Source organism: Podarcis tiliguerta (assembly GCF_965153285.1).
Source record: "Podarcis tiliguerta genome assembly, chromosome: 1".
NCBI lineage: Eukaryota > Metazoa > Chordata > Lepidosauria > Squamata > Lacertidae > Podarcis > Podarcis tiliguerta.
In genome coordinates this window covers 127,740,533-127,762,886 of record NC_139534.1, presented here as the reverse complement: position 1 = coordinate 127,762,886, position 22,354 = coordinate 127,740,533, and the positions used below count along the sequence as shown (strand labels likewise).

The 22,354-nt window shown below is 44.5% G+C and overlaps 3 protein-coding genes across 11 annotated transcripts in view; 2 read left to right on the top strand and 1 right to left on the bottom strand.

Moving 5' to 3' along the window:
* ARID4A (AT-rich interaction domain 4A) overlaps nt 1-6,481 on the top strand; it is a 62,048-nt gene extending 55,567 nt beyond the window's left edge. For 5 of the 6 annotated variants that reach the window (XM_083433919.1, XM_083433921.1, XM_083433923.1 and 2 more), the window contains 4 exons: nt 362-466; nt 2,504-2,716; nt 2,835-3,017; nt 4,594-6,481. In XM_083433919.1, coding sequence (XP_083290045.1) covers nt 362-466; nt 2,504-2,716; nt 2,835-3,017; nt 4,594-4,697 — 605 coding nt within the window. In that variant the 3' untranslated portion in view covers nt 4,698-6,481. The remainder of the gene's footprint in view (nt 1-361; nt 467-2,503; nt 2,717-2,834; nt 3,018-4,593) is intronic. The other variant, XM_083433924.1, reaches the window with a different exon arrangement.
* Nucleotides 6,482-10,610: 4,129 nt separating this feature from the next.
* TOMM20L (translocase of outer mitochondrial membrane 20 like) lies at nt 10,611-17,771 on the top strand. Its single transcript, XM_083440566.1, has 5 exons — nt 10,611-10,773; nt 11,881-11,924; nt 13,426-13,507; nt 15,681-15,823; nt 17,583-17,771. The coding sequence occupies exons 1-5, from the start codon at nt 10,641-10,643 to the stop codon at nt 17,625-17,627; spliced, it is 447 nt and encodes a 148-aa protein (XP_083296692.1). The 5' UTR covers nt 10,611-10,640; the 3' UTR covers nt 17,628-17,771.
* Nucleotides 17,709-22,277, bottom strand: TIMM9 (translocase of inner mitochondrial membrane 9). Of its 4 annotated transcripts, none has more exons than XM_083440676.1 (4): nt 22,179-22,277; nt 20,767-20,830; nt 18,920-19,015; nt 17,709-18,290 (listed from the first exon to the last, which is right to left on the bottom strand). In XM_083440676.1, exons 2-4 carry the CDS (start codon nt 20,803-20,805, stop codon nt 18,156-18,158), a joined length of 270 nt encoding a protein of 89 aa, XP_083296802.1. In that variant the 5' UTR covers nt 20,806-20,830; nt 22,179-22,277; the 3' UTR covers nt 17,709-18,155. The 4 variants fall into 4 exon arrangements, with proteins under 4 accessions (XP_083296802.1, XP_083296804.1, XP_083296805.1 ...); XM_083440678.1 differs by having other exon boundaries at nt 22,174-22,244; XM_083440679.1 differs by lacking the exon at nt 22,179-22,277 and adding an exon at nt 22,119-22,174.
* Nucleotides 22,278-22,354: the final 77 nt, after the last annotated feature.

Sequence of the window (22,354 nt, the reverse complement as noted above, 5' to 3'; positions counted from 1 at the left end):
TTGTATGCTTTAATTGTATTTTACCAGTGACATGTTTGGCACCCTGGGCTTCTTTGAGAGGAAGGGCAGGATATAATTTAGCAGTAGCATTAATATTCTCATTGGCTGCTTATTGTTGCTGGTCTCTTCCTGGTTGTTTTCTCTCTCCATACCATTCTCACTTCCATTCCTTCCCAAGAATATACTGGGCGTGTTTTGTTTCTGTTTGCGGCACACTGTGTTTTGTCATCCCTCATGGTATGGCTTGTTGTTATGGGGATGGTTGATCCTTCCAGTCCTATGACTTTAAAGAGCTTAGTGGCAATTCAGTTGTACCATTAAAGACTATAAAATGAAAAGGTACCTTTCCTTTTATTTTCAGGTCAAAAAAGGCCTGGTGACAACAGCAGCAGCTCACTGGCCAAAAAGCAAAAGCGTACTCCAAAACGAGCAAGCACTGTAGCCAAAAATGAGAAGAATGGGACAGGTACGTTTCATAATCTTTCTCTGGAAGGGATTTTGCTCTGTTTGCTTAGTCCAGCCTTCTCGTTTATGCTGCGGTTAGGGAGATGATTTAGGGAGAGCTGGGCTGCCTATTTTCCCCAGAAGGAGCTACTTTTGAACCCAGAACATGATGTTGCAACCTTTGTTTATTAGATTTCTTACTGTCCCTTACCAGGATGGGTTAGAATGATAAAATACATAGTTATAAAACAAACGAAATTTACAACCAGAAAACAAGTGAAGTGTAAAACATATTAAATACAGTCCCACATATTCAAATTAGTTAAAATAGTTCTAATATATATGCAGGCCCAGGGTAAAGATCTCCACTCAGAAAGTGGAGAGGAAACCTTTCCCTAGCAATAGTGGGAAAGTTGTCAGGACAGAATGCATTCCCTGCATTGGTTTCCAGTGTACTAAGCAGAGAGTCTAGATGGGGGCTGCTCTTCCACAGTATGGCTAGACATGCTGGCAAAAGACTTAATAAAATTCAAAGCAGCTCATCTAATTGTAAAGGTGAACTTTAAATACCTGAAGGGTTGTCACATGGAAGATGGAGCATGCTTGTTTTCTGCTGCTCCAGGGGACCTGAAACAATGGATTCAAATTACAAGAAAGAAGATTCTAACTAAACATTAGGAAGAACTTTCTGATGGTAAAAGAGCTTTTCTGCAGTGGAATGGTCTCCCTCAAGAGGTGGTGGACTCTCCTTCCGTGGAGGTTTTAAAGCAGAGGTTGGATGGCCACCTGTCAGGGATGCTTTAGTTGAGATTCCTGCATTGCAGGGGGTTGGACTAGATGACCCCCGTGGTCCCTTCCAACTCTCTGATTCTATGAAATACTTTTTTCACTTGATTGCCTTCCAGTAGAATGAGAGCTAGAAATACAAAGGCCTGTTGTTTTGCTAACATAGGCTTCAGAATTGTAATCTTAAACATGTCATCACTTTGTAAGACATTCTGTGGAGGGCTGTTTTCCCTCTAGAGGAGGAAACGTAAGAACTCCAATTTGGAAATATGGTTTAAATGGTAGCATTTGTGTGCCGTATGAGTTTTAATGATCAGATGGAATTGTTCTCTGCTCAGCTGAATTGTGTAGTAACTTTATGTCCTTAAAGACAGCTTGCCTTTTGCAGTCATGCATATGTTGAGTGTCTGCAAAAAAGCCGGGCGGGGAGGGGAAAACTGAGGTTGCTTAGACGTGCAGAGAAGGGCGTCCCACATTGCTGCATTCTAAGAACATCACAAGAGCTCTGCTGGATCAATCTAAAGGCCCACTTAGTCCAACATCATGTTCTCACAGTGGCCAACCAGGTACCTGTGAAAAGCCTGTAAAAGACTTGGGCACAACTATGTTTACCCCACTTAATAATAAATAATAATAATAGTTTTATTATTTATACCCTGCCTATCTGGCTGTGTTGTTTGTGTGCCATAGGTGGACTTCTCTTGTGTTTGCCTCCCCACCCCTTTTCTGCAGAGCCGTTGTAAATATTATTGAAATAATGTATTGAAGCACTTTTGAACTATTAAAATGTGGTACAGTGGTGCCCTGCAAGACGAATGCCTCACAAGATGGAAAACCTGCAAGACTAAAGGGTTTTCCGTCTGCAGTGGCGCTTCGCAAGATGAATTTCCCTATGGGCTTGCTTCGCAAGACAAAAAATGACGAAAAGATTTGAAAATTTTTTTCGCTCCAAAACCCCTTTTCCTGAAGCGCTAAGCTGCTAAAAGCATTTTAGCAGCAAAACCGCTAATCTCCCAAGCGTTAAAAAGCCGTTTTTAGCCCTTAAAATGTCAATAGCGCTAATAGCGCTACTCCGTCAATGGGCTTGCTTCGCAAAACGAAGGAACCGCAAGACGAAAAGACCCGCGGAACGGATTCTTTTTGTCTTGCGAGGCACCACTGTATATAGATGCTATTGAATGCATACTTTTTTTTATATTGAATGCATACTGTTGTCTAAAAGAGTACTGTGTAGGAATGGGACAACCCAATATACTGTGTCATGTTGTTGCAGGACAAAGCAGTGATAGCGAAGATCTTCCTGCACTGGATAGCTCAAGCAAATGTACTCCAGTAAAACACATTGGTCTCTCCAAGCCGCAGAAGCTCACTAGGTCGCCTGCTAGAGTATTATCCCCAAATATCAAAGATGGGGATAAGGACAAGCAGAGGGACAAGAACCATCAAAACATTTCTCCAAGGGTGTATAAGTGGAGTGTCCAACTCAGTAAGTGCTCCCCCCCCCTTTTGTACAGTAGATAATTTGGGTGGGAAATAGGGTTACAACAGTACATGGATGTTCCTTCTGGATCGTCAAAGCCTTTTCAATTATTTTTCCCCCAAAGATGAATTGGACAACATGAGCAGTGCAGAGAGGATCTCTTTCCTACAAGAAAAACTGCAGGAAATCAGAAAATACTACATGTCTCTGAAGTCTGAAGTAGCCACCATAGACAGGAGAAGAAAACGATTAAAAAAGAAAGACAGAGAAGGCAAGTTCAGTCTTTGTCAGACATACAAGCTTTTGGGTGAGTGGTGGTGTCAGAAGGCCTGTGCAGTTTCTCTTTCCAGACATTGTCATGCGTGCTCTCCATGTTTGGAGTGTTTATATAACATTTTAATTGTGGAATTGTGACCCAAGGCCATTGTCGGTTTTTAAAAACGGGCATACCATCTGCAACAAGGAGGGATGAAACTGAAATGTGTGAAGGGGCTGAACTGGATGTGCTCTTAAGATCTGAGCACAAAGAGACTGGCAGCACTTCACGGGAGCTGCTTTTTGGGTGATATTGGTGGCTGCTCTGGGAAAGTTGGGGCTAAAAAGCCCAAATGTGCAGGTGGCACCCCCCACCTCTTGTAGCACAGCATTTGTACCCTCTCAACTTTTTCTTCCATGTTTCTTCTTCAGTTTTGGATATTTTTTGACTTTTTTGCCCACAAGGTTCTTTCCAGCCCCTGCTCTGCATGTGTGCCCCATTTGGCACAACATAGTTTGTCATAGTTTGACGGCTTGCTTTAGAGCAGAGGGTCCTGCAGTCTTCTAGACGTTGCTGGAAAACAACATCCACTGCTGTCCGTTGGCGATACTGGTTGGGGCTGATGGGAGTTTGGAGTACACAGCTGGAAGGCCAAGCAGGTTCCCACATCTCCGTTAGGCATTAACAGGCCTCGATTCCAATTAACAGTGGGAAAAGCTGGTTCAAGAGATGGCAGTACCTGGCAGTATTCAAATGAGTGACTTTGGGGGGATAGCTTGTTTTCTCCTGCTCTGGAAAGTAGGACTTGAACTACAGTGGTGCCTCGCAAGACGAAATTAATTCGTTCCGCGAGTTTTTTCGTAGAGCGAGTTTTTTCGTCTTGCGAAGCACCACGGCGGGGAGGGGTGGGGAGAAGCAGGGCAGCTGCCGCAGCCGGTCCTTGGACTCACCCGCGCCTTGTGTCCACCGCGCAACGCAGCTGCTGGAGGGCGGCGGGGCTCAGGAGTGCGACTCCGGCTGCAACACTGGCGGCAGCGGCTCTCAGAGGAGCGCGCAAGGGCGGTGGGCAGCGGCGCAAGGCAGCCGGAAGGTGGGAGGGAGCCGGAGGAGCCGTCAGCAGGAAGGTGGGAGGGAGCCGGAGGAGCGGGGAAGCGAGCGTGCGACCGTTGCCATGACAGGAGAGGCAGGGCTGTTTCGTCTAGCGAAGCAAGCCCTTAGAAAAATCCGTCTTGCGAAGCACCTCAGAAAACGAAAAACCCTTTCGTCTAGCGGGTTTTTCGTCTTCCGAGGCATTCGTCTTGCGGGGTACCACTGTAATGGCTTCAGGTTACACAAAAGGAGATTCCGACTAAACATCAGGAAGAACTCTCTGACAGTCCAAGCTGTTTGACAGTGGAACGGTCTCCCTTGGAAGGTGTTGAACTCCCCTTCCTTGGAGGTTTGGATGGCCATCTGTCATGGATGCTTTAGCTGAGATTCCTGCATTGCAGCGGGTTGGGCTGGATGACCCTGGGGGTCTCTTCCAACTTGACGATTCTATGATCTTAATAGTTCACCAAAGGCGCAGTGATCACCTACATATATTGGTAAAAGGGTGCGTTAATGCTTTTTGTATTTTTCTTAACAGTGTCTCACACAGGAGCTTCCATGTCCTCTGCCTCTTCAGACACTGGAATGAGCCCTTCGTCCTCTTCTCCTCCACAGAACGTGCTTGCTGTTGAATGCAGGTGATACTGGTCTCCTCTGCCTTGTGCAGCAAGTCGCTGTCATGGACAGAAATCCCGAAATACCATAGAAAGCACTCAACTGGTTTGACATTGCCAAGTATATTCTGTATACTCTTCCACTGCTGGACTGTGTCTGTCTCTTCTCCTCATACCCCCTCCCTCCATCTTGTCATTGTGGATTTTTATTTTTATTTTTTACTTTATGGTGGATAGTAATTAAGCTAATTGGCAACTGAAGGTTTGTGGGTGCACTTGGACACCTGTCTTTGTGCTTATTTTTTTGTTTTGGTTTTTTGTTTTGGTTAAAACAGAAAAGGGCACTTAATCAAATTTGGAAACTTGGATAGCCAATGAAGCATTTGAGTGCTATTAGGAAATTCTTTTTTTTTTTTAAAGGAGCAAGTGCACCAAACAGTCATCAAAATAGGTTAATCAGAAAATGGAATTATTGCTGCACTTTTTTCACCAAGCTGTATCTTAATCCTGAGTGAGAGTCCCTCCCCCCCCTTTCTTTTCTTTTTGGAGAAGCACTTGCTGTACAGACCTGCCAAAGTGTGTATTCAGCAATGTTCCCAATTTTAATGGTGTAAATTGGACAAAATAAATTGTGAAAGGAAGCGTAGTTGACTGGAAACTACCGTTGTAATGAGTCTTCCACTTTTTATAGGATTTTTGAGCACACGATTATGCAAATATTTTAATGTTTAATGTTTACAGTGGAATCGTGAATAGGTTTTCAGTGGACTATCTTATCCCTTGACAAAAGTATTTTGTCTTTTTTTCTATGTAATTTCAGAGTTTTTATTTTGTTACAAAAAGGCAAAAAATAAAATATATAACAATGAAGTTATTTAACAAGATTTCTAAAGCTGAATTTTTTTGTGTAAAATAAGGTATCTTGCAACTTGTTAAATATATTTATTCAGACATTGGATGTTGTATTTTTATGTATTTTTAAAAAAATATTAATAAAATTGGGGAGAAAAAGTCTAAGTTAGGTTCACTCTTTCAATAAAATATACCTGTCACTTAAAATCATATACAGGTGGCTTCATGTACCATACCTGTATGTGAAGTGGTTTTGTCTGTTCAATCTTCCACAGTGTAAAACTATAATCTGGCATCTGGATTAAACTCTATCCTGTCTTGAAAACTTTGGCAATCCTAGTACTTCTGTTGCTTTTGAGGAACAAATCTTTGGTTACCCTTACAATGCTTTTGTCACACTTTCTTATTTGCTGTACTGTTGAAATCGGTTTTCTATCTGCCAAAGTTGATGAGCATAATTGAGAAGAGTTAAAATGACTGTTTCGGCTGTGGATTGTCCCACAGACTGAAAACAGTTTGTAAATAACTTTCCCAAAATCATGTATTTAAGACAGTTTGCATATACATTGTGTATAAAGTGATTTTTTAATCAGTTTTTTAAAATTCACCTTTGTACATTGAAAAGGGGTTTTCTGCCTTTTCCGTGTTAATATACTGTAGAGTTATAACTCAGATTCTCTAGACTGTCAGGATCTTAAAGGTTCACTAAACCTGAAGGTCTTGAGTGAGAGACTCCAGTGAAATGGTCATGTAGCTAAAGCCTGGTCTCTCTTGCAGTTCCATTTTATCAGTTTCTCAACTTATGATTCCAGTTCCTTCCATTTTCACAGAGATCTAAAGGAAAAAGTACTCTTGTAAAAATGCACTTTTTCTGTCTTTTTCTTAAGCAGAGCTATTTCAATGTATGATACAAATGAAGCTCGATGAAGAGCATTAATAAAGGTTATGTTTTTAAACATAGGCTTTATTTTATTTTTAACTGGTTTTGTAAAACTGCCATCATGTCCAAACAATAGATAATGGCTTCATAATGTGCTGTAAAGATTCTTCAAAGCAAACTTGGATCATATATTTTAATAATAAAAGAAGTTATCATTATGATAAAAACTTGGTCAGATGTAATCATGCTTAATATTGCTTTCAGCAACTATTAATCTGAGCCTAAAACCATTTTACTTTGTTGTAAAATTACTACCCTGTTCTTCAGTGGCCAAGAAACATAGACACATTCTCAAATATTTATCCTTTATCAGATACCTTGAGCCATCTAGATGCATTTAAATTGCAAAATGCTTTAAAGGGCTGGCGAACACTGGGTTATAGCAATTCATTAGAACACTCAACCTTAGCAGTTGTGAAAATATGAAAATGAAGTTGGGTAAAACTGAACAGTTGTAGTCCAACTAAAAAGGCTGAAAAAGTTTATCCTCTCTGGGGATCGCTACTAATGTGTGTAGTTTATCCAAAGCTGGGTGAACAGCTTTAATAGGATGGTACTACTCTACAAAAATTTGCTTCTCAAAACAATTAGACGTTGAACAAAGCTCCGGTTGTGGGACTAGATAAAGCAGGGTAGCTATATAGATATATTTTTTTAAATGCTGTATTTTTGTGCTTCTGAAACTGGCTTTTTAAGAAAAACTAGCTGAATAGCCCAAAACCATAGTATGCCAGAAAATCATTTAAAACTGCTCTTCAGGATCAGTGTTAAATAAAACAGAGGAGGGGGAAAACACTGGATATCATATTAAGGCCTCCAAGTCTGCAGTTAAAAGTCTTAAGTTGGAGTGAGAAGGTGTTGGGCAGAGACCTTGTTTAAAAGATTTTTATCCTGCCCTTCATCCCAGGTGGGTTATAGCAAGCCAAGAGTACAACTCAGTATACCCGAACTAAAACATGGTTTAAAATTCAGAATATTCAGCAGACAAAAAGTACTATGCACAGCTCATAGCTGGGTCCCAAGTTGCATTACAGTGGTACCTCGGGTTAAGTACTTAATTCGTTCTGGAGGTCCGTACTTAACCTGAAACTGTTCTTAACCTGAAGCACCACTTTAGCTAATGGGGCCTCCTGCTGCTGCCAGGCCGCTGCTGCGCGATTTCTGTTCTCATCCTGAAGCAAAGTTCTTAACCTGAAGCACTATTTCTGGGTTAGCGGAGTCTGTAACCTGAAGCGTATGTAACCTGAGGTACCACTGTACCTTAAATTGGCCTCTGTGACATGGCAGATAATTCAGAATTAGTGTTGAACGCACCTGGGCTGCCGGCCTGTTAGCACCCTGCTGTCACATTCAGGTAGAGCACATGACAGCTGTCAAATTGAGAAGTGACCTGGGCTTGAATAACTGGTCAAGCTTTCCCTGTCCAGGAATGGCTGCAGCTGGTGTAGCAGCAAGAGCTGGCAAGAGGTACTTGTGTCACAGAGGCCACCTGAGAACCCTTTGACAAGGTGGGATCCAGAACTGGGTACTTTGGATACTTTAGGGGGAGAGTGCAATGCAACTCGGAACAGCCTGTGCAACAAATAACCAGATCCAGGAACCAGCAGGTTACAGCACCCATCCTGTCAGGATCCCCACTTCAGTTTAGTCGCTGATAAACAATTGGAGAGGGAAGCATAGACCCGAGAGCAGCCTGCATCCATCAAACACAATGTGTAGAGTGGCTCCAAGTGCTTAATTCCAGATGGAAGCTTCCAGGAAGCCCAGAGAGAGAAAACACGAAGGCAAAAGAGAGTGAAATGCTTGCTCTTTTGACTTTGCCAGGTTCGTAAGGGATAAAGACGAAGCCGCTTTCAACTTCATGGAGCAAAGGTGCCCCCCTTGGCAACACCATCTCTGCAAGGTGGTGGTTTAGTTCTGCAGCGGTGCCTAAATACTATCTTGTCACTCACAAAGCACTTAAAATTCTATATTGGGACTAAAAGGATTGTGCAACTGGAGAATCGGTCCATCCGTGCACCGGATTGCCTCTAGAGAGCCCTGTGGTGTGGGTGCTGCCTTCTCTCCACCCGACCCCTGGTAGTCAGTGGTATACTAGAATCATAGAGTTGGAAGAGACCACAAGGGCCATCGAGTCCAACCCCCTGCCAAGCAGGAAACACCATCAGAGCACTCCTGACATATGGTTGTCAAGCCTCTGCTTAAAGACCTCCAAAGGAGGAGACTCCACCACACTCCCTGGCAGCAAATTCCACTGTCGAACAGCTCTTACTGTCAGGAAGTTCTTCCTAATGTTTAGGTGGAATCTTCTTTCTTGTAGTTTGGATCCATTGCTCCGTGTCCGCTTCTTTGGAGCAGCAGAAAACAACCTTTCTCCCTCCTCTATGTGACATCCTTTTATATATTTATATATATACTACCTCTGCCCCTTGCCATTTACTTTGGCAAGGGTGCAGGGGCCTACCAGCCCATCAGAAGCCCCCATCATCCAGAAGCACAAAGCAAAATAAAATGTTATATCTATTTATATATATATATATATATTTAAATCTATTTTATACACTTGCTTCCCTTCCTGTTCTGACACTTCCCTCTCCTCCTTCCCTGTCCCCCAGCCAGAAATCCAGGCACCGCTTCCAAAAGTTTGTCAAATCAGTGGTGGCTCCAGAAGAATAATTTGTGGGGTGCAAAAGGGGCAAAGTTGTGCCCCACATGTTGAGAGCCAGTGGTGGTGTGCAGCAGTTCTAGAGGGCCGGACTGGGACCTGGGAGAGAGTCCAGGGTTCAAATCCTACCCCACAAAGCTCACTGGCAATGGGGGCCAGTCACAGCCTAACCTACCTCGTGCCGGATTTACATATAAGCTAAACAACCTATAGCTCAGGGCCCTACTCTCTTGGGGGCCCCCAAAAAAATTAAAGAAAAAAAACCTGGATGTACATTTCCAAAATATAAGGTAAAAAACAAATACAGTGGTACCTCTGGTTGCGAACGGGATCCATTCTGGAGGCCCGTTCGCAACATGAAAATCCCGCAACATGAAGCGCTCTATCTGTGTAGGTGTGCAGTGCAATTTGGCATTTATGCGCAAAGCGTGCTTTAGCACTTCTGCGCATGCGCGAGCAGCGAAAGCCGGAAGTAACCCTTTCCGGTACTTCCGGGTCGCCACGGGACGCAACCTGAAAAAGCGTAACATGAAGCAAACGTAACAAGGTATGACTGTAAAATAAAACCTACATACAGCAACAGTGTTTTGTGTTCTGTAGGCTCATCTGATGTGAGCAATGGGCCCTGCCTGCTAGCTTTCTTCCTAAAGTATCACTGGTTTGCTCATTTTTATATAAAGGGTGCCTACATTCTGCATGGATGGGTTGCATGGCAACATGCGCAAATGGCTTTAGATACATACCTATTAGGTCAGTGATGGCCAAACTTGGCCCTCCAGCTGTTTTGGGACTACAATTCCCATCATCCCTGACCACTGGTCCTGTTAGCTAGGGATGATGGGAGTTGTAGTCCCAAAACAGCTGGAGGGCCAAGTTCCGCCATCACTGTATTAGGCCCATAAATGACCATATAGCATATATTCAACACAAAAAGCAGGGACAGCTGGACATATAGCTTAGGGCCTCATCAAACCTAAATCCGGCCCAGCCTCACAGGGTTCTTGTGGGAAATTAAGTTTAAATTAAGGTTCTTGTGGGAAATTTATGAATGTCATAATTAATAAACTCCTGAAAGGGAAAACAAGAGTGTATTTTTCACAAGGAGGAACCTGTGCAGTTTAGTGGTCAGAAGCTGCAGACCGAGACCTTCGAGGACAGGGTTCAAAATCCCCCCTCAGCCACCTTGGGCCGGTCAGTTTCTCAGCCTGACCTTCCTCACAGGGTTGTTGTGAAGGTAAAATGGGGCAGGACTGGAGGGAAGGTGGGACATAAATGCCAATCAATCAATCAATCAATCAATCACCCAAGGCTATTACCATTATCCATCTTTCCTTTCTACACCAACCGCTTTCTATATTCCAGGGGAAACCTCGAAGCGGTTCGCAGCGCCTTCAAGCTACTGAGGAGACTTAATTGTGTGAGAGAAAAAGAGAGAGACGCGCCGTCGCCGCCTCCCTTCGCCTCCCTCCTTCCCTCTCTCTCCCCTGCGGTCGGCAACGGGCGCCCGGGCGGCCATGGAGCGCTGGGCGTGGCGGGCGCTGCCGTGGCTGGTGGCGGGCGCCTGCGGCCTGGCCGTGCTGGGCTACTGCCTCTACTTCGACCACCGGCGCCGCAGCGCGCCCGACTTCAAGCGGAGGCTGAGGGAGAGTGAGTGGCGGGGGAGGCCTCGCCTTCGCCTCAGGGGAAAGAGGGAGGAGGAGGAGGCGCCGCGACCGGGAACTAGGCCCATCCCCGGCGAGGAGGCTGCCGGACTACAACTCCCATCAGCCCCAGCCGGTGTGGCCAGCGGAGGAGGAGGGTGGGAGTTGTAGTCCATAGGCCTCGGGAGAGAATTCGGTTTGCGAAGGCGTTGGGCAGAAACCCTTCCTGGCCCTTTAATCAGGCATAGGCAACCTCGGCCCGTCAGATGTTTTGGGACTACAGTTCCCATCATCCCTGGCCACTGGTCATGTTAGCTAAGGATCATGGGAGTTGTAGGCCAAAAAAACATTTGGAGGACCGAGGTTGTCTATGCGTGGTCTTATTCAACAATTGTTTTTAAAAAAACCCTCCCTGCGAGGTAGTCCTACGGCTCCATTTCCTAGCACATCTTTTCCTCCAAGGAATTTGAGGTGGAAGACATACTCCTTTCTCCATATGGGTGGTGGGTTTCACGGTGGTGGTCCTGTGCTGCTCCAGACATTTGGTCCACACATCTATGTACGTGCTTGGTTGGTACATTTATGAACATTTATTATTATATATATATAGTCATTCCTCGGGTTACGGACGCTTCAGGTTGTGCGTTTTCAAGACCTTAATTTTTTTATTTCAATACACTGAAATGTTTAAATGTTTCCAGTGTCCTTGAATCTCCCTGCCTCACTGGCCACGCTCTCCTGCCATGCACTTTGAGAACCTCTGTTCTAGGGTTTCAGGCAAGAGTCTTTTCACGATATACCTGGAGATCCCAGTATATTCTGCATGCAAGTGTGCATTCTATGACTTGCATATTAATCTAATGACCATGTTCGCCTTTCAGTGGTTGTCAAGCAAGGGGAGTGTTTGCTTTGCTTTGTTGGTCAGCAGTAGGCTACAGTGAAGCCACACATAACTGTCCTAGAAGGTTATTAGCACTGCGGAATTGCACCCATCAGCTTTAACGTTTGCAGTGGTTGGCAGGCAGGCAGCCGCAATGATGCTAGTCAAGTTTAAACATGCCACAGCTCCGGGCTGTTAATTGTGGATACTGACTATTCCATGTTACTCTTACAGAAAGAAGAAAAGAGTGTGAAAAGGCAAAAAAGCATGATGCAGAGGTGAAAAATTATGTTTGGCTTCCTCAACATGGCACCTGTAGGCACCACAGCACCCTCAGACACGTGCCCCCGCCTCTCAAAAACTTTAATTTTTGAAAATCAAAAATTGGTTTTGAAAATTGGACTCTAGTATGATCAAAATAATTCCACCTGCCACAGGATGGGAACCCATTTTATAAAAAGTATACTGTCATTTTTATTTTCAGTATGACAATAGCACCCAGTAGCTACAGGATTTTGCAGAATCTTAGCAGATCCTTGGGAATCTTTTTGCATTTAATTTTTTTAATAAAGTGATAGCCTTTGTGGTTCGATAATATGGTAGGGAATGGAAAATTGGGGTAGAGGATTTTTAGACACGTTGTATTTGACTGCAGATAATTTGAAGTCTGAATCATTTTGTCAATTTTCATAATTTCTGTTAAGTTGTGGGTTGACATAGCAGACAACACAGTGATTTCTCCAAAGCAGCTCTTTATTTTGTAAGCTGGAACAGAACTAAAACTGAGGAGCTCAGTCAGCCTGCTTATATAGAGCTACAGAACAATTGTAACTGTTGCAACATTCTAAAACTATCCAATCACTGAACGTCACTTTTCGATCCTTCATTTGCAAAACTATCTACTGTACTCCTGCTGGCCCAGGGTGAGAACTTCAGTACATAACAATTTCTATAGCAGTTTTTCAGAAACAGCCAGATTTTGGGGAGCAGTATTGGAATAGATATGTAATAGAATGTAATGGGTAAAGATAGCTCAGTCAGTAGAGCATGAGACATGTAATCTCAAGGTTATGGGTTCAAGTCCCAGGTTGGGCAAAAGATTCCTGCATTGCAGGGGGTTGGAATCGATTCCCCTTAGGTCTATGAAATACATTAAGGCTGCACACCAAGGAATAAGTCTCCCTGAATTAAGGGAGGGTTTTACTTCTGATTAGACTTGCATAGGCTTGCACTGTAGTTTTTGTTGACAATGACATGCAAGTAATGAACATGCAGATTAGTTGTGATCCTTCAGCTAAGAATGAAAGTCTTACGCAGCTTTTAAAAATTCCAATCCTGACAGATTCTCTAAGTCAGGGGTGGGAATTGTATTCATCTCTGAAGGCCACGTCACAAATACATGGCAAGCGCTTCTGTAATCGTGGCTGGCCCTGTAGATATTTCAGTTTCATATGACAGAGTTTCAGATAATGATATTAATTTTGCTTAATGTTGAAATATTGGTTGAATAATCTGGAAATAGTTCTGCAATTGCATAGGCTGTTTACGTGCTGGTGCAGTTGGAGTCTTCCAAGACTGAAGCCCTGTTACACTCAACGGGTTTACGTACTTAGAAAAATAGGGGCTTCTGCAGAAATGATTCCCAGCACTCAACGCTTAATCTTAGAAAAATACATTTTTGTTTTGTTTTACATTACAACCTTCGTTCTCATTAGCCCTCAAACTGATTAGCCAATGCTCCATTTTGTTAAGCTGAAAATATGTTTGTGACACCCTTAGTTACGTGAGATGAAAGATACTGCAAAGCTACAAGAGTTCTTTATGGAAGAGATACAGTTGGGACAGGTGTTGCTGGCAAGAGGTAAGGACAAGAGGAACTGGCTTTTGTGGAATATGCATATATGTGTAGACACACAGAGAGACTATAAATTGCCTGAAAATTATCCATTTCTATTGCCACTTAGGTAGGCAGTAATAAAAAAATAAAATAAAGGTAAAGGACTCCTGGATGGTTAAGTTCAGTCAAAGGCAACTATGGGGTGCTGCGCATTTTGCTTCAGGCTGAGGAAGCCGGCGTTTGTCCACACACAGACAGCTTTGCAGGTCATGTGGCCAACATGACTAAACTGCTTCTGGCGCAATGGGACACCGTGACAGGTGCCAGAGTGCATGGAAACACAGTTTACCTTCCTGCCACAGCGGTACCTATTTATCTAGTTGAACTGGTGTGCTTTCAAACTGTTAGGTTGGCAGAAGCTGGGACAGCGCAACGGGAGCTCACCCCGTCGCGGGGATTTGAACTTCTAATCAGCAAGCCCAAGAGGCTCAGTGGTTTATACCATTAACAAAGATGAGCCTGATGATCATTTTAACGCACTTCAGGCAAATTCATAGCTGTCTGCTGTTGCTGTTTGTGAAAGGCATCGTGTGTTCACCATACAAAGCTGAATTGAAAGTTTCTGTTCCTGAATACTGAGCAAAATACGGTAGATCTGCTACGATGTCACTGGTTTCCCCTCAAGGCTTGACAATACGGAATAAAGAATTTAAATGCACATGAAATCACAACTGAGAGAATTGACCTTTCCCTTCAGAAGTAGCTCCGAATTACAGAAAAGACAATGCCTTTATTAGTTGCATTTATGTAATCCATTCTGGGACTGCTTGGTGAAGGGCAGACTCCAATTGCACATAATACATAGTTTGGGACAATATTGATTTCCGATGACCTCTGCCACTTGTGGGTTGCATCCAATGTTACTGATACTCAGAGTAAAGCCATTACTGAAATTGGTGCCATTTTTTAAAACCCTGAGCAAAAAGAGGGTGCTTTTTCCTTCCACTGATCCTTTCACCTGCTACAATATGTAGGAATAGGGCAGCCATACCTCTGGAATTTCCCGGACATAGCCAGGATTCGGCCCCCACAAACAGCATCACTTAATCACTTAAATGTCTCTAAGCTCAACATCTTTTGTGTCCGGATTTTCAGTTTTTGAAACACGGCAACCCTGATGAATTTTAACAGGGAGAAATGTAAAGTATTGCACTTGGGGAAAAAAAATGAGAGGCACAAATACAAGATGGGTGACACCTGGCTTGAGAGCAGTACATGTGAAAAGGATCTAGGAGTCTTGGTTGACCACAAACTTGACATGAGCTGACAGTGTGACGCGGCAGCTAAAAAAGCCAATGCAATTCTGGGCTACATCAATAGGAGTATAGCATCTAGATCAAGGGAAGTAATAGTGCCACTGTATTCTGCTCTGGTCAGACCTCACCTGGAGTACTGTGTCCAGTTCTGGGCACCACAGTTCAAGGAGGACACTGACAAACTGGAACGTGTCCAGAGGAGGGCAACCAAAATGGTCAAAGGCCTGGAAACGATGCCTTATGAGGAACGGCTAAGGGAGCTGGGCATGTTTAGCCTGGAGAAGAAGAGGTTAAGGGGTAATATGATAGCCATGTTCAAATATATAAAAGGATGTCACATAGAGGAGGGAGAAAGGTTGTTTTCTGCTGCTCCAGAGAAGCAGACACGGAGCAATGGATCCAAACTACAAGAAAGAAGATTCCACCTAAACATTAGGAAGAACTTCCTGACAGTAAGAGCTGTTCGACAGTGGAATTTGCTGCCAAGGAGTGTGGTGGAGTCTCCTTCTTTGGAGGTCTTTTGGAGTCTCCTTCTTTGGAGGTCTTTAAGCAGAGGCTTGACAACCATATATCAGGAGTGCTCTGATGGTGTTTCCTGCTTGGCAGGGGGTTGGACTCGATGGCCCTTGTGGTCTCTTCCAACTCTATGATTCTATGTGGGAATATGTTTTTGTCCCATAGTAGATGGGGTGGATGAAGGGAGCAGAGGAGGGTAGGCAGCAGCATCTTGTGCCTCAGAGTATTTGAGAGGTTCAGACAGCTACAATTAGTAGCTGAGCTTGTGGGAGCACTATGAGGTTGATGGTACATGGAGCGCAAATGCTTACTGTAGTTCCAAGGATCACAAGTACTTGTGTTTTAGGAGTCTGAATCAATTACAGGAGAACACAAGAAGAGCATCGAACACCTTGCCAATGCCATTGCCGTGTGCACACATCCAAACCAGCTAATGCACGTCTTGAAGCACACTCTGCCCCCCCATATATTTGAGATGCTTCTGCACAACATTCCATACGCAGTGCAAGTAGGTATATAATAATAATAATTTATTATTTGTACCCCGCCCATCTGGCTGGGTTTCCCCAGCCACTCTGGGCGGTTTCCAACAAAGATGAAAAATACACTAAAATGTCACATATTAAAAACTTCCCTGAACAGGGCTGCCTTCAGATGTCTTCTGAATGTCAGGTAGTTGTTTATCGCTTTGACATCTGATGGGAGGGCGTTCCACAGGGCGGGCGCCACTACCGAGAAGGCCCTCTGCCTGGTTCCCTGTAACTTGGCCTCTTGCAGTGAGGGAACCACCAGAAGGCCCTCGGAGCTGGATCTCAGTGTCCGGGCAGAACGATGGGGGTGGAGACGCTCCTTCAGGTATACTGGACCGAGGCCGTTTAGGGCTTTAAAGGTCAGCACCAACATTTTGAATTGTGCTTGGAAACGTACTGGGAGCCAGTGTAGGTCTTTCAAGACCGGTGTTAGACTTTGTTAACTTTTGAAACGCAGGTGAATGTTGTACAGGAGGCACTGTCTAACCAGAATGGTGCTCAGACATAATTTGCCATTTGTGCTTTGTACAGAACCTTGAGATTTCTGCACGTTGCCATGCTGCGACTTGTTTAATTATTACCATAGGCAGGCAGCTAATTAAAGGCTCAGCTTTATTATTTTTTTATTTTAAAAAAGAATTTGGCAGGAAGGGACTCATACCCAGTAGCAAGGCCTTGGCTCAGCTTGTGGAGGAATGCAATGCGACTTACCATTCTCTGCACTGTGGCAAAAGTGTTTAAAAATGCTGTTTTAGTGCATTGTGCGCTAAAGCTAGTACAGTGGTACCTCGGTTTAAGAACAGCCCTGTTTACGAACTATTCGGTTTACGAACTCCACAAAACCAAAAGTAGTGTCCCGGTTTGTGAACTTTACCTCGGTCTAAGAACGGAATCCGAATGGTGGAAGGGCACTGGTGGCAGGAGGCCTCATTAGGGAAAGCGTGCCTTGGTTTAAGAACGGTTTCAGTTTAAGAACAGACTTCCAGAATGGATTAAGTTCATAAACCGAGGTACCACTGTATTGTGCGATTCAGAACTGAACTTTGCCCCATACTTTGCACTGCAATTTACTTATTTTTTTAATATTAAAATCCTACTCTTTTGAGGTGAGGTGCTAAGCAGGTTCACACTTCCTTAGCATCAGCAGTGTTGCAGCTTCTAATGTTCCCAAGTCATTCACTGGGCCCACACTGCCACCACTTTAACTACCGTATTTTTTGCTCTATAAGACTCACTTTTTCCCTCCTAAAAAGTAAGGGGAAATGTGTGTGCGTCTTATGGAGCGAATGCAGGCTGTGCAGCTATCCCAGAAGCCAGAACAGCAAGAGGGATTGCTGCTTTCACTGCGCAGCGATCCCTCTTGCTGTTCTGGCTTCTGAGATGCAGAATATTTTTTTTTTCTTGTTTTCCTCCTCCAAAAACTAGGTGCGTCTTGTGGTCTGGTGCGTCTTATAGAGCGAAAAATACGGTAAATTAGAATGTTGTCCATGTTGAACTTCTTGCTTAAATCCAAGTAGATTGCTTCCATTAGTCTACTGTGAGTGGTCCACCATCACCCATAAGCTAAAAGACAAAGGGTACCAGCACCTTGGGGCTGCAAAGGTGAGAAGAAAGATAATTGCTGAAGGACATAAATCTGTCCTTGGGAGGGAAATGAGAACATTTTAAAAGTTTCGGAACTCAAAAGTTTAAGCACATAAGTACCCATGCCATTGACATGTTTTTCCCCTCTGCTAGCGGCTTGAGACAGCCCTGAGTGACCAGGATCCTACCCTTGAATGAGAATGTGGCATCGCCCAAGGGGCTACTCTTAAGGCAGGACCTTATGACAGCCTACGAGACTTCATTTCGAAAGACTCTCGGTGAAAACAGTAATTTCAATTTATTTTACTTTGATTAAATAAAAAATAAACCTTGCTTTAGACACTTTGGGATATAGTTTTTGGGCGACACGCTTGTGTATTAAAAATTAAGTCATTGTATAAGAAACAACAAAAACTAAAATGTGGCTGTTCCCTCCCCATCTTTAACCTAGTGACGGTCAGAAGCAAATCTGTAAGCCTCCAGAAAAAAGGTGGTATCAACATTATTTCAATGCACAATAGAAGACGATCTCGGAACAGACTCCATCAGCTCTGCAGCCGCTGCCAACCCCAACTGCAGCTCCTGGTGGTTTCCACAGTTCAGTTGTTTCCTGAGCTCTTTTGTTCCGAGCTGGCGGATGTTGCCACAGCAGCGGTGGAGACCAATGCACCTTCGTGTGCAATGCAATCAACGTTGGCACTCCTTCACAAAGGCAGCCCCTGCCTTTTAGCGAGGCTGGCCAAGAAGTCCTGCTTTGGCAGCCAGCGCTTCATTCTGCTGAATGTGGTACTCCTGAAACCTCATAGATATCCTCTGGGTCATTTTTAAATACTTCTGTAAGCAGTGCTCTGAGCAAGTCATCTATATGAAGGAGAGAGAGATGGGAAGAACCCTGTAGTCACTCACATTTTTTAAAAAAATCAGTAATTTGAACATGGAAATCATTTGCGTTTTCACATTACCCTATATGAAGTTATGGCAATTTAAAAACATACTAATAACATAATGAAAATGTATAATAAACTTTGAGGGTTAAATACACTGCTTATCTGGGGAAATGGGAAAACAGAACACAAATATTTACCACTTTGCCAAAGCTCCCCTTTTTAGTTTACCACTGAGCTGGAATTTTAACACAACATTAACTCAGTTTCGAAACAGACAAGCCACATTAGGGAAATAGGTAACGTTTATCTGCCTCTGTCGTTCAATGCTTTCTTTGCCTTCCAGTGTTTGATGACAATGTCATTCACTCTAGCACATAACAAATAAAGGAGCTGTGTGAGTGACTATCATGGACTCTTGGACTGATCCAGCAGGGCCCTTTTATTGTTACTCAATCCAATTAATATCTAAGCTGAGAGCCACACAAACAGAAGAGCTACATCTCTTTTGAAATGTTTGGTTTAGCTAGATTTCTTGATTAAGGTGCAAATTTACCCTGAAGTTCTACCAGGTACAAGCCCAAAGGGCATAGAATAGCTGCATACCTCTTCTGGCTTGACTTCTCGGCTGGTGAAATCTTTCACACAATCCAGGAAGCAGGTTTCTGTCAATTTGTTATATGTCCCAAGAAATTCCTTGAACTGTTAATAAATCAACAGAGATCTTCAGTTATTTTCAGGGGTAGGGAATCCCTGTCTGTGGGCCCATCGTGGCCTGGGATGCCATTTTCTTCACACCACATACACCTGCCCATTAGCTGACATCACTGGTGACATCAGCTGATGAGCGTGAGAACCAGGTTTAATCCTGCATTGGCTGCTTGATAGTATTTCTGGCAAGGAACAGGTTTGCACAGCCAAGGCAGAAGGATTTAATCCCTACTCATCAGCTGAATGGTGATTCAGGTAAAGGTACCCCTGCCCGTACGGGCCAGTCTTGACAGACTCTAGGGTTGTGCGCCCATCTCACTGAAGAGGCCGGGGGCCAGCGCTGTCCGGAGACACTTCCGGGTCACGTGGCCAGCGTGACATCGCTGCTCTGGTGAGCCAGAGCCGCACACGGAAACGCCGTTTACCTTCCCGCTAGTAAGCGGTCCCTATTTATCTACTTGCACCCGGGAGTGCTTTCGAACTGCTAGGTTGGCAGGCGCTGGGACTGAACGACGGGAGCGCACCCCGCCGCGGGGATTCGAACCGCCGACCTTTTGATCGGCAAGCCCTAGGCGCTGAGGCTTTTACCCACAGCACCACCCGTGTCCCTGAATGTTGAATTCAATGGTGATTCAAGCCCTGTGCAAAAGCACCTTTTGTAGCAGCTCATGCATGGGAGATACTTCAAAAAGGCTTTTGCAGAGGCATTAAGACAGCTCATAAGCTACTATTTGCTAAAAGGCCATCTTAAAGCTTTTTTCAAGTCTCCTCCCTTTTCCATTATGTTCCTGACACTGGACACAAAGAAGGAAGGGGGAGATTTGGAAAAGCCTTCACAAGTCTCCTCATCTTCTCCTTCAAGTCCCCAATGCTGGAAACTTAAAAGTGGGAAGAGGGGGAGGCTAGCAAAGCCTTTTCCCCATCTGCCCCCTCCCGCTTCAAGTCCCTGATACAGTGGTACCTCGGGTTGCATACACTTCAGGTTACAGACGCTTTAGGTTACAGACTCTGCTAACCCAGAAATAGTACCTCGGGTTAAGAACTTTGCTTCAGGATGAGAACAGAAATCGTGCTCTGGTGGCGCGGTGGCAGCAGGAGGCCCCATTAGCTAAAGTGGTGCTTCAGGTTAAGAACAGTTTCAGGTTAAGAACAGACCTCCGGAACGAATTAAGTACTTAACCCGAGGTACCACTGTATTGGGGAACTTCGGCTGGGGAGGGCAGGATATAATAAAATTTATTATTATTATTATTAATGGAGGAAGGAGCAAGGCTTGGAAAAGCCTTTCTTTCTTTCCCTTCCTCCACAGGGTGGAGCTACCTCTCTTGTCTCCCAACAGGGCTTAAGGGGAGAGAGAAAGCGTCTGGTCTTGTCCCCACTTTATAAGGTAGAAAAGGAAGCCAGCAGGGTCCACCTGTCAATCATTTGCTGGCATAATGATACCATGTGACTGACAGTTGGGTAGTCATAACCACCTGTCAAATTTGGTCTGATAGGCCGATCCTGATAAAGACCTGGCCTGTGGAGCCCAAAAGGTTCCCCACTTCTGCTTTATTTGAAGAATTAGCACACAAGGGGTAGGCAGGGGCATCCGAGGGAAATGAACTTAACATAGCATATAATGAGCATCCGCTCTGTGCTGATAAATACATGATTATATACAGCTATTAAAACCACGCAAATTGCCAAAGTGTTAGATACACCGACATTTTAAAAGCATCCTTTGGAGCTACAGCATTTACCTGCTTGATCTGATCAGATTCTGATATTTGTCCAGCCATATTTTAGCGCTCAGATAACTGCCACCTAAAGTGAACACAAGATGTATACATCAACAATCATTCTGAAACATTTATGCCTGAAATGTAATATACAGCAGCCTAAATCTTGTTCATTTTTTGGAGGGGAATATATGTTCTTGGAAGCCTTTGCTGGCTACTAATAACATTTGAATTATTTTAACTACCCACCTAGCAACTGCTGTTTTATTCCAAATTTTCTTGTATTCTTGTGCACAACTTTGTTATTATATATGGAAGGCAGTATACAAATATTGAATATAAATACCCCAAGTGAACTAAGAAATACGATGGGAGAACTCTGCTGTAATATACGGCTATGCACAGAAAGAAAAGTATGTGCAATTGTGGGACAGCAATTGTCAGTCAGGTCTCAGGGTGTGGCCTCAAGGCATGTGAGGCCACCACCTTCCTGAAGCTAAGCAGGTTGGGGCTTGGATGAGTAACTACCTGGGAACCACATGCATACTGCGTTGGGTTCCATGATGAAAAAAGGTGATATATCAAATAAATATTGATACATTTTTAAAGTGCCAAATAAATGGGAATGCTTATCATCTTTATCAAGTATGGGTTCTTTCACAAGTTTGGGGGGCGGGCGGGCGGTGTTTGCCTTTACATGTAAAAATGTAATACACATGTGCAACACCACACACTCCCTAAACCACAGCTATGATATGGCAGCAGGTACACATTTTCCACCCATAATTGTCTGAATCAGTGATATCATGTTTTACTTTATTTTTAAGGCACAGGCTTTGAAATACAGAGATATGCAGCGTACCCAAGGTGGGATTTGAGTTCAGGCTTCCCAGATGCAAGCCCCAGACCCCACGGCTGCTTAGGTCCCTCCCCAAAGTGAAGGGCATGCAGTGTCAGTTTTTGAGCCAGCCAAGGTCATGCTTCCAACCTCTCCTCCTCCTTAGAGGAGCAGAGCTGGAAGTCAGCAGGGAACTCATAAGCAGGGAACCCATAGGCGCCCCCTCCTGGCTTCTTTCTCCCTCTCCCTTTCACCCCAGGGTTGCCACCTACCCCCGGGTCCACCTATGCCCCTGAGAAGAACCCTGCCCCGGGTTGCTTTGGAAATCCATGCAACCAGAGCTCTCCCGCGGGATTTCCTCTCCCTGTTAAGAGAGGCTCCACCTGGCAGATTTATCACGGGGAAGCCGCTATTAAAGGCACAGGCGCAGTCCTGATTGAAGAAGATGGCAACCCTGTTCAGCGCCTAGGGTCCTAGGGTCTCCCACGCCCTTCCTTTCCCCACAAACTCATCTCCCCTCACAGCCTGCGCTTACCGCAAGCACCATCTCCCCTCCCCGAGCTCCCCAATGCGCCTTCGCCCCATCTTACATTACCCTCGTGCTGGAGACGAATCAGCGCCGGCGGGCTGTAGGATAGCTTTACCTTGCATCTGCCGCGCGGGGTGCGTCGCCCTAAAGGGTCCCCCGCGCCCTCCTCTTTAGAAACCGCCCCCCCCCGCCCTCCACACACACCCAAGTCCTACCCCAGCGACGCGAGCCTGGCAAACTGG

What these genes read in the sequence shown, in the direction of transcription:
- TOMM20L (XM_083440566.1), top strand. Translation starts at nt 10,641, where the DNA reads ATGGAGCGCTGGGCGTGGCGGGCGCTGCCGTGGCTGGTGGCGGGCGCC. An exon ending in CAAGCGGAGGCTGAGGGAGA is followed by an intron (nt 10,774 to 11,880) that starts GTGAGTGGCGGG and finishes TTACTCTTACAG; the next exon opens with AAAGAAGAAAAGAGTGTGAA. An exon ending in CAAAAAAGCATGATGCAGAG is followed by an intron (nt 11,925 to 13,425) that starts GTGAAAAATTAT and finishes TGACACCCTTAG; the next exon opens with TTACGTGAGATGAAAGATAC.
- TIMM9 (XM_083440676.1), bottom strand. Translation starts at nt 20,805, where the DNA reads ATGGCTGGACAAATATCAGAATCTGATCAGATCAAGCAG. An exon ending in AATCTGATCAGATCAAGCAG is followed by an intron (nt 19,016 to 20,766) that starts GTAAATGCTGTA and finishes ATTTATTAACAG; the next exon opens with TTCAAGGAATTTCTTGGGAC. An exon ending in GAGAAGTCAAGCCAGAAGAG is followed by an intron (nt 18,291 to 18,919) that starts GTATGCAGCTAT and finishes TCCTTCATATAG; the next exon opens with ATGACTTGCTCAGAGCACTG.